A 10,804-nucleotide genomic window follows, 5' to 3' on the forward strand; every position below is an offset into this window, starting at 1 on the left:
GATCTTCCCAAACCAGGGACTGAACCTGTGTCTCCTGCATTGGTAGGCTGATTCTTTACCACTGAGCCACCAGGGAAGCCGTGAATACTGTTACTATGAATTATTTATTTAGATTTTCTTTAATTACTCTCAGTAATGTATCATAGTTTCCTGTTTAGAGATCTAGCAAATCTTTTGTTAGGTTTATTCTTAGGTATTTTGCTTGTTATGCTGATTCAAATCATATTTTTAAAAATTTCAGTAAAAATCTTTTTGTTCATAATGTTTAGGGATATAATTGATTTTTGTAGGTTAATATTATATACAGTGAAGGGTAGCAGAATATATCACTCCCAAAATATCCCACTATGACATAAGGATCATTTTGAGCTGAAGACAGTCGAGAAACAGATATAGATGCCCTTCTCTGTTTGCCTAAAAGCTGGATATAAGTTGTTTCTTTTTTTTCTGCCATGCCTTCTGGCTTGTGGGATATCTTAGGGATGGAACCCAGGTCCACAGCAGTGAAAGCGCTGAATCCTAACCACTAGACCACCAGGAAATGCCCTGTATTTTCTCTCCTTAGTCAGTGTGATTCATCTAGATTTTTTTTTGAGTTTATTATTTTTGGCTGCACAGGATGTGGGATCTTCACCCCCCAACCAGGGATTGAACTTTTGCCCCCTGCATTCACAGTGAGGAGTCTTCCACTGAAAGTGTGGACTTCCCCGGGACCACCGGGGAAGTCCCCAGTCTGGATATTGTCTCCTGATCTGTTTCCCACTGTGTCTCATCTGCTGTGAAACTCATCTACTGATTTTTTAATTTATAAATCCTAAAATATACATTGGATTCCATCTCCCTCTCCCCTCTCTTTTATTCTGTTTTCCCCTCTCTTTTAGATTCTAGTTTTCTGATGAAATTCTCCATCTTTTCATCTATTTTTTGAACTTATTCATCATAGTTACTTTAAAATCTGTGTCTTAATATTAGTATCTGGATCACATGTGGATGCATACTTCAACTGTTCTGCAGACAAACATCTGTTTCCCCAGATGCCAGATGTGGTTAAGGTTTATGGTATCCCTATGGACTGGGGGCTTCCCAGGTGGCCCTAGAGGTAAAGAACTCACCTGCCAATGCATGAGACTTAATAGACGTGGGTTTGATCCCTGGGTCTGGAAGATTCCCTGGAGGAGGAAATGGCAACCCACTTTTGTATTCTTGCCTGGGAAATCCCATGGAGAGAGGAACCTGGCGGGTTACAGTCTGTGGGGTCACAGAGTTGGACACGACTGAGCAACTTAGCATGCATGTATGGTCTGCTAGAGGGAGCAGACTTGTCAGAAAATTCTACCTAATCAAAATAGGTAGATACATCCCCTACAACCCAGCAATTCTTTTGCTGATTAGAGCCCCCCCATCCTGTCCTTCTGGACCACAAAGGGGCTTATATACTAGTGTTTGCTGCTGCTTCTGTGCTGTACTTAGTCATACCTGGCTCTTTGCGACCCCATGGACTGTAGCCTGCCAGGTTCCTCTGTCCATGGAGTTTTCCAGGCAAGAAATACTGGAGTGGGCTGCCATTTCCTTCTCCAGGGGGTCTTCCCAACCCAATGCTCTAACCTGTGTCTCTTCCTCCTCCTACATTAGCAGGTGGATTCTTTCAGCAATGTGCCACCTGGGAAGCCCCGCGAAGCTCTCTACCAGTGTTTATTGTACCATTATTTGTAATGGTGGGAAATCAGAGGCAACTCAGGTGTGGATCACTGAGAGGGTGGCGAGGTTGACCATGGAACTGGGTGGATTTTGGATGTACCAGTGCAATATGGAGGCATCTTAACGATGGTACTGAGGGACTTCCCTGGCAGTCCGGTGGTTAAGACTCCGTGCTTCCACTGCAGGGGGTGTGGGTTCATTCTCTGGGGAACTAAGATCCCATATGTTCCACAAAATTCAACCAAGAAAATAAATAAAGATGGTACTGAAAAGAAAAAGGCCCACCGGAATGACGTATGTAATACCACCAATGTAAATTAAAAATTTTTGTTGTTCAAGTAGCTCAGCCGTGTCCAGCTCTTTGTAACTCCATGGACTGCAGCACATTAGGCTTCCCTGTCCTTCACTACCTCCCGGAGTTTGCTCAAACTCATGTCCATTGAGTCGGTGATGCCATCCAATTCTCATCCTCCATCGCCCTCTTCTCTTCGTATCCTCAATCTTTCCCATCATCTTTTCCAATGAAAATTAAAGATACATGCATCAAAAGGAATTATATTAAATAAGACTACTTACTGTTAGGAGCTGAAATGTGTCCCCTGAAATTTCATATGTTGAAGCCCTTACTGCTGGTGCCTCAGAATTCTATCATATTTGGAGAAAAGATCTTTAAAGAGATAATTAAGATGATGGGACTTCCCTGGAGGTCCAGGAGGTCCAGTGGTTAAGAATTTGCCATATAGTGCAGGAGATGGAGTTTGATCCCTGTTTGAGGAGCTAAGATCCCATATGCCTCGCAGCCAAAATAAATCAAAGCTTAAAACAGAAGCAGTGTTGTAACAAACCCAATAAAGACTTTAAAAATGGTCCACATTAGAAAAAATCTAAAAAAAGAATTATTAAGATGAGTTCTCAGGACCTCCTGGTGGTCCAGTGGTCAAGACTCTGTGCTCCCAATACAGGGGGGTGCTGGGGTTCTATCCCTGGCCAGAGAACTAGATCCCAGATGCCACAGCTAACGATCCCATATGCCACAACTAAGACCCCTCAAAACCAAAGAAATAAATATCTTTCTTTTTAAAAAAGAGAGGAGTTCTCTAGGGTGGGCCCTAATCCAAAATGACTGATGTCCTTATAAGAGGAGGGAATTTGGACACAGATGTGTGCGTGCGTGAGAAAAGACCACATGAAGATACAAAGATGGCTGCCTACAAGTCAGGGAGGGAGGCCTTAGAAGACATGATACCTGTCAACAACTTGATCTCAGACTTCCAGCCCCAGAACTGTAAGAAAACAAATGTCTCTTGTTTAAGTCACTCACATCTGTGGTATTTTCTTAGGGCAGTCCTAGCTGACTAATATACCAAAAATACACTTACCAAAAATAAACATTAAACACAAATAGTTGTCAATGGTGGGAAAGTGAATGGGACTGGGGGTGGGTTGGGGAGAGAAGGTATGGAAAGGCCAATCAGGTTTTGATATTCTCCATGAAGACATATTGATGCTTATTTGGGATAATAAAAAAAAATCTATTTTTCCCCCCAAAAGAAAGTTCTCTTTTATTTACACCCACATATTGCTAGTTTCCTGAATGTGCTGAGTCTCTGTGCAGGGTGATTCCAACTGGAACCTGGGCTTCGAGGGGGGAAAACACACGTTGTGTCTGCCTCCCCTGCAGGACCCAGCACCTAAAGACCCAGATGTGCCTTCTCAATGGTGTGTCTTGAGGGAGGTGTTCTGGAGGGAATAGGAGTTGCTCCGAGGATTTGGAAGGAATGGGCAAAGTGGACAGGGTGCCCAAGACAGGGACTGTCAGTTTCCAGGTGGCTGAGGCAGCAGGCCTAGCTCTCAAAGATGGAGTCTGAAGTGCCAGGCATGGAGGGACAGACAGAGGGACAAAGGGAAAGAGAAACAGAGCGAGTCAAGATGGAGTCAGCATATGATTTGAGAGGGAAGGAGAAGATAAAAATGAGGAAGACATCTCTGGTGGTCTAAGGGTTAAGACTGTGCACTTCCAGTGCAGGGCACATGGGTTTGATCTTTAGTCTGGGAACCAAGATCCAACACTGTGTGGCATGGCCAGGAAAAAAAAAAAAGATGAGAGTGGAAACAAGTGGTGTGGATGTGAGATGGAAGTGTACATGCATAGTTGGGGGCTGGAGGTGACAGTCTGGACATGCAGTGGGCAGAATAATGGCTTTCCCCAAAGATGCCATGCCGTGTTGAGTCGCTCAGTTGTGTCCAACCCTTTTCGACCCCATGGACTGTAGCCTGCCAGGCTCCTCTGTCCATGGGGATTCTCCAGGCAAGAATACTGGAGCGGGTTGTCGTGCCCTCCTCCAGGGGATCTTCCCAACCCAGGGATTGAACCCAGGTCTCGCACATTGCAGGTGGATTCTTTACCATTTGAGCCACCAGGGAAGCCCAAGAATACTAGAATGGTTAGCCTATCCCTTCTCCAGGGGATCTTTCAGACCCAGGAATCGAAGCAGGATCTCCTGCAGGCAGATTCTTTACCAGCTGAGCTCCCAGGGAAGTCCTCTCCCCCAAAGACGGCCCCCCTCTAATTCCTGGAACCTGTTTCATATGCTGTCCAGGTGGGCCCAATCCAATCCTGTGAGTCCTTCAAGGCAGAGAACTCTGTCCTGCTAGAAGAGGAGGAGGAAGGCATAAGGGAGATGGGGCAGAAGGGACATTCAGAGAAAATTTTTGTGTATTTTTGTGAGATTTGAGGTGTGGGACCCACATACAAGAACTGTAGAGAGACCTCCAGGAGCTAAGAGTGGGTGGCCCCAGAAGACAGCCAACAAGGAAGTAGGGACCTCAGTTGAACCTTCAGGGGACCTGATTGTGCCAACAACCTGAATGATCTCGGAAACAGAGGCATCCCGGGGCCTCAGGTAAGAACCCTGCTGGCTAACACCTTGATGTTGCCTTTGTGAGACCTGCACAGAGGACCAGCCCAGCCATCCTGGATTTCTGAACTATGGATTAGTGAGAGGATACATTTGCACTGTTTTCAGTGGCTAGGTTTGTGTGGCAGGGATAGGAAGCTAATGCAGAGTGGACAGAAAGGACTGGAGTGAGAGTTGGGAGCCCGAGGGCAAGCAGAGCAGGCGGTAACAGAGATGGAAGCAGAGGGTACAGGTGGGACAGAGGTGACAGAGGAGATGACAGAGTTGCTCAGTTGGAAGACAGATGGCGTCTGAATGAGGGAACAACCTGGGGACGCTGGCAAGAAGTTACAGCTCAGCCAGAGGCCATGCTCAAAGCTAGGCTTGGTTGGCTGAGGCCTGGGGACAGATCCCAAAAGGAGACGGTGCTGCTGGAAAAAAGGTTTAATTTCCATATGGTGCTGGGGTCTGGTGGAGGGTACAGGCAGGCTTCCCCGGGCCCCACCCCTACAACTGCTGGGAAGGCCTGAGGATGTACAGGAAGTGGGCCTTGCGGGCGGGCAGCCTGGAGTGAGAGGAGCTCTGCACGCTCTCTTCAAGTCCGTCCTCTCGGGTCCCCTCTCGGAGCCCATCCCGGATGGCCTGCAGACGGTGTCGCTTCTCACTCAGCCAGTGGCCGCCCTCCTGGGTATTCTGGTGGGACCTCCGCCGTGGCAGCTTCATGATCCAGACGGCCACTCGGGGATGGGGCTCCGGGTGGAAGCTGTCCACGGCCTTCGGGACCGGCGCCAGGGCCTCCTTCTCCTCTATCTTAGGAACCTGTTGAAGGGGGCGGGGAACAAGGAGACCCTCTCAAACTCCAAGGGTCAGCCTCAGGATGCTCCCCTGGCATACTCAACCCACTCTGCCACCTAGGGAATACTTTGGGAATTACAGAGTTGACCAAAAAGTTCATTTGGGTTGCTTGAACTGAACTGAACTGAACTGAACTGATAGAAGCATGTTAATCACTCAGTCGTGTCCTACTTTTTGGGACTCCATGGACTGTAGCTCACCATGGGATTTCCCAGGCAAGAATACTGGAGTGGGTTGTCAGTCCCTTCTCCGGGGGATCTCCCCCTACCCCCGCCCAAGGATCAAACCCAGGTCTCTTGCATTGCAGGCAGATTCTTTACTGTTGGAGCCACCAGGAAAGCCCTTTTCATACAAGCTTATGGACAAACCCAAACTTCTGGGCCAGTCCAATAAAGCTCACTTTGTCTTTTTTACAAAGGACTTGTGTTTTAGAAATAAAAATACTCTGATGTTTATAATATACTCTGGGTTTTAAAACACATTTTGGAGGTTTCAAAAGCACTTCCAGATTAAGCATCCCCCTGAGGTTTAGAAAGTAATCTGAAATGTACAAAGCTCTTTGGGATTAATGAATCATGAGCATAGTTGCAACGGGTGATCCTGGATCAAAATTGATTGAATCCTGGGTCAAAAATCATATGAGCTCTTGTGGACAGCTTTCGGTCCAGCAGGGACATTTCAGTGTCTGTTTGGTCCTTGTGACTCAAAGTGAGGGCTGTGGACCCACAGCATCAGCATCACTTGGGAGCCTTTAGGTATGCAAATGAGCAATCCCCCACCAACCACCTACTGAATCAGAGTCTGTGTTTCAGTCACTTGAGGTTTGGGAAGCCTTATAGGAGATGGTTACATATTGAATTGTAATCCCTGCTCTCCAATTCATGTGTTGAGGTCCATTAGGACCCTAGTACAGGGGTTCTTAACCTCTGACATCTCATGTTTGATGATCTGAGGTGGAACTGAGTAATAATAGTAGAAATAAAGTGTACAATAAATGTGCTTGAGTCCTCTCCCAAACCACCTCCACCCCGGTCTCTGGAAAAACTGTCTTCCATGAAACTCATCCGTGGTACCAAAGAGGTTGCCCTAATAGCTCAGAATGTGACCTCTTTGCATATAAGATCACTGTGGTTTTCATTAGGTAAGATGAGGTCATTAGCGTGGGCTCTAATCTAACACGACCAGTTTCTTAGAAATTTGGACCTAGAAATGCACAGAGAACTGCATGCGAAGATAAAGACAGATGGGGCTGATGCATCTACACACCAACAACACTAAGTAACTGTCAGTAAACCACCAGAAGCTAGGGCAGAGGCACAGAGGTCTCCCTCACAGCCCTCAGTAGGAATCAACCTTGCTGACACCTTGATCTTGGACACCTAGCCTCCAGAACTATGAGAAATACACATCTGTTGTTGAAGCCACCCAATCTGTGAGACTGTTATGGCAGCCCTAGAAAACAAATACAGAGATAATTGACGTGTGTGTGTGTGTGTGTGTGTATGTGTATATGCTGGGTCGATCACTCATGTCCGACTCTTTGTGACCCCATCTACTATAGTCTTCTAGGCTCCTCTGTTTATGGGATTTCTGAGGCAAGAATTTTGGAGTGGGTTTCCATTTCCTCCTCTAAGGGTTCTTCCTGACCCAGGGATTGAACCAGAATCTCTTGTGTCTCCTGCATTGGCAGATGGATTCTTTACCACTGAGCCACCTGGGAAGTGCTGAGATAATGGATATCAATGTTACATTTCTTGGGTGTAAAAATGGAACTATGGTCATGGAGGTGAAGGAGATATCTGCTGAAGGGTTTAGGGGTGAAGTGTCGTGATGTCAATCATTTACTGTCATATGGTTCAAAAATAAAAAGGTAAAAAAGAGTCCATCTGGTAAAATGTTATACAGGTAGTGAATCAGGTCAAGGAGATATTTTTGGTTGTCACAGCTGGAGGGGGTGGGTGCCTCTTCCGTCCAGTGGTAGAGGCAAGGATGCTGTTAAACATTGTATAGTGCACAGGACAGCCCCCACAACAAAAAAATTACATGGCCCCAAACACCAACAGTGATGCTGTTGAGAAACCCTGCTCTGTGGGAAAGGGGATACAGGTTTACTGTACTTTTTTTTTAAACTTTTCTGTAGATTTGAAGTTTTTAAAATAAAAAACTGGGAATGTGTATGGGAGAACCATGTGGGTTTACTAAGCACTTAAGGGTTCTTAAACCTTTTTAGGTTAAAAAAAAAAGCACTTTGTGATCAGAATTGCTCTTAGAGGTTTACAAAGGTGAGATGCACAAAGGATTGGGGGTTCATAAAGTACTTAGGAATTATTTAAAAAATCACATTCTGACGTTTACAAGGGAGAGATTTACCAAGCTCTTTGGGACAGATTAAAAAATACTTGGAGGTTTGAGTACTTTGAGATCAAAACACTCTGAGGTTTATGAGGGTGAATCTTATTTGGGGAAAAATGCACTTTCTTTGGTTTACAAAATCCTCTAGGGTTTAAAGTAAGAGAGGATGTATCTCTGAGGTTGTAAACCTCATTTCCGAAAGCTGGTTAGTCCCTTTTGACAGATGACAAAACTGAGGCCCAGAGAGAGGAAGAGTGGCACAGAGGGAGTGGGAGAGTCAATTCATTAATCTATCATTTCTTGCTAAACTACAGAAAATGTTTGGGCTTGGACACTGCCAGGGGTGTGTCCTAACCTTCCAGTCACCCTCCAAACTCCCCTCTCCTGGCTCAATGGATGCCACCACCTTTTCGGAGATCACCACCTCTCCTGTCTTGTTGTCGGTCACCTGTGAGGACAGGAGGAGAGAGTGAGAACAAAACTGCCTTCCTCCTTTGCCTTCCTCAACCCCACCTCCACCAGATACTGCAACATGAGGGATCTTGGAGATACTCCAGGAGGGACTTCCTGGCATAGGCACCTTGTCAATCTGGAGGTGGCTGGAGAGAGTGTTGTTTCCCAGCCTGCGCTCCTGGTTCTCTTCTTGGTGGTAGTTCCTAGGGAGGCCCCGGAAGTCCATAGGGGCAGAGAAGAAGCTGTCCATGCCCCGCAGCAGGTCATCCTGGGCCAGAGGAGGAATCAGTGAGCTGTGGAACATCCAGACTCCCCAGGACACCTGGAGCCTTGTTAGGGTCCCCCTTCTCTCTCCATCCTCTGACCCTGAGGGCCTAACTCGGTCACCTCCTGCCTCCATATGTCCCATCACCTTTCTATTCCTGCCCCTCATCTGTCTTCTGTCTCTCTGTCTCTATTGCCCTCTCCTCCCTCTCCCTCTCGCCCTCTGTCTCCCTCCCTCTCTTCCTATCTCTCGGTCTTTCCATCCATCTTTCTGCCCCTTGACTCCCTCTCTTCTTGTCTATCTTTCTACCTGGCCACGACCCCTCTCTCCCACTCTTTCTTCTCTGAACTCTTTCCGTCCCTCAGTCACCATCTGTCACCCCTGTTCCTCTTCTCTGTACCTCTTCTTTCCCCCAACCCAGGCCACCGCTTACTTTCAGGAAAAGGCGTGTGAAGCCTTGGAGTAGACTCTGAAGACCTAGAAAACCTGAGGAGCTCTCCTGGACGTCACCATCGCGGATCGGGGCTGCAGTGGAGGGGGGCACCGAGGCAGAGGAGAGCAGCAGCAACGGGAGTAGCTGGTGCCACATGGCGGGGCGGGCCGGGAGGCTGCGGCGAGGACAGGGGTCAGAGCTCCCCCTTCCCTAGACAAGGACACTTCCCGACCCCTGGTCCGGAAACTCCTCAGACTCCGGCCATTTGCCCCCTCCCCTTACCTTCTACGCCAACACCCCCGGTCCAGTCCGGTCCCTCCCCTCCCCCCAGACCCGGCTCTTCAGGGCTCGGTCTCACACAATGGATCTATCTCATTTCTTTCCTTCTCCCACATTCGTATCCAGATCTCATTCCTCCTCACCTTCTCCCACGCCCCGCCCCTTCTTCTGGGCCCCGCCTTTATGCTAGACCACAGCCCGGTCACCGGACTCAAGACTCCCGCCGTCCACGGACTGTTAAATCCAAACAGTTCTGTTCTCGAGCCCAGGTCGGATACTGGAGCGTTGGAGGGGCTCCGCGAGCCCTGGACCCGCCCCTATGGTCTGACCACGCCCCATCTGCTTACCTCACCCCTGAGGCCGGCCCACTATTGGGTAGTCTCACCCATGAGTAGGAGCCACGCCCCTTAAGCCAGAGCGGGGCATTGATTTCAAATTCACACCCCCATAGTCAGACCGCGTCCCTGTCGGCTGACCTCTGCCCTGGAGACTCAGTGTGGCCGGTATTCTCTGATCCTGGCCACGTGCTGGAGTCTCGCTCCAGTCGAAGGTGGCCCCGCCCCGACTTAGGGCCACGCCCCACATCTAGGCCACGCCTCTGTGCCCTGGATCTTGTCCCTAGAGCCCTCAGTTCCATTCCTAGGCTCCCTCTGCTCTTGAAATACAGGTGTCCGAACAGTCCTTCTGATTCGCCCACTGCTTAGTTTTGTATCTATCTTTGAAAGCTCCGTGTCCCTTTTCGTCGTCTTTAGGTTTTGAAACGATTAAGGCGCTCAACAGAGGGCAATGTAGGGACGCTGAACTCCACGGTTCCACCAAAAAATTCCTCCCTAGAAACCCTAAAGACAGCCTTATGTCCCACCTTACAGGGAACCCGGAACCTGGGCTCCCTTCTTCCTCAGGACATGAGATTCTTGATCCAGCCCCTCTAGTCTTGTCAGTTTGAACACTCATCTTTAAGGGATATAATTAAGGGACTCTCATCTCTCTCCTCTGGCAACCAAGGCTCTCTCCTGGTCCTGGGACAGCGGCCACCTCTAGTCCACTAATGCATGTGGATGTGGGAGTCTGCATCTTCGTGAACTTCCAATAAACTCCCAGTCGTCTTGCCCAAGATCCTTAACTCTGATGAGGTCACAAGGAGGCCAATCAATCAAGAGAAACCAATGGAAATCAACAAGAAACCCATCTCCATACTTCTATCCTCAAAAATACACTTGAGGTTGAACAGGGAAGATTCTTTTGTGTTTCTATTAACATCAGTCACTTCCACATCTGCAACACACAAACTACACTGGAGGGTGGCTGGGAGGCCAGGGCCCCAGACCTTTCCTCCTCCAAATTCAGGAATCTTGGCCCCCAGTCTCCTCTTCCTTCAGTCCCAGGTTTCCGGGCCCCAATCAATTCTCCCTCAGACCCAGGTGTCCAGACCCTCCATCCCCTCCTCTCTCTGGGATCCAAGCATCAGAATCTCGGAATTCTCACAGGCCCCAGCTAGACTTCACCTCTCTTTGGCCAAAGCAAAAATCCTCTCCGAAACTGTCACCGTAGGATCCCCCTTCCCGCGGTCCG

The 10,804-nt window shown here is 48.3% G+C and overlaps 1 protein-coding gene across 3 annotated transcripts; it reads right to left on the reverse strand.

Moving 5' to 3' along the window:
- Nucleotides 1–5,030: 5,030 nt before the first annotated feature.
- On the reverse strand, nt 5,031–9,735 carry DKKL1 (dickkopf like acrosomal protein 1). 3 transcript variants are annotated; one of them, XM_005904982.2, is made up of 5 exons: nt 9,580–9,735; nt 8,954–9,128; nt 8,383–8,523; nt 8,158–8,250; nt 5,031–5,414 (listed from the first exon to the last, which is right to left on the reverse strand). In XM_005904982.2, the coding sequence occupies exons 2-5, from the start codon at nt 9,107–9,109 to the stop codon at nt 5,103–5,105; spliced, it is 702 nt and encodes a 233-aa protein (XP_005905044.2). In that variant the 5' UTR covers nt 9,110–9,128; nt 9,580–9,735; the 3' UTR covers nt 5,031–5,102. The 3 variants fall into 3 exon arrangements, with proteins under 3 accessions (XP_005905044.2, XP_014336694.2, XP_014336692.2); XM_014481208.2 differs by lacking the exon at nt 9,580–9,735 and adding an exon at nt 9,376–9,542 and having other exon boundaries at nt 8,209–8,250; XM_014481206.2 differs by lacking the exon at nt 9,580–9,735 and adding an exon at nt 9,376–9,542.
- Nucleotides 9,736–10,804: the final 1,069 nt, after the last annotated feature.

Source organism: Bos mutus, chromosome 18 (genome assembly GCF_027580195.1).
Source record: "Bos mutus isolate GX-2022 chromosome 18, NWIPB_WYAK_1.1, whole genome shotgun sequence".
Classification (NCBI taxonomy): Eukaryota; Metazoa; Chordata; class Mammalia; order Artiodactyla; family Bovidae; genus Bos; species Bos mutus.

Bases quoted from the DNA above. Each gene is read 5' to 3' on its own strand.
- DKKL1 (XM_005904982.2), bottom strand. From the start codon at position 9,109: ATGTGGCACCAGCTACTCCCGTTGCTGCTGCTCTCCTCTGCCTCGGTG. The intron at 8,524-8,953 runs GTAAGCGGTGGC...CCTCTGGCCCAG, and splicing joins TCACACGCCTTTTCCTGAAA to GATGACCTGCTGCGGGGCAT. The intron at 8,251-8,382 runs GTGCCTATGCCA...CTGTCCTCACAG, and splicing joins GCCACCTCCAGATTGACAAG to GTGACCGACAACAAGACAGG.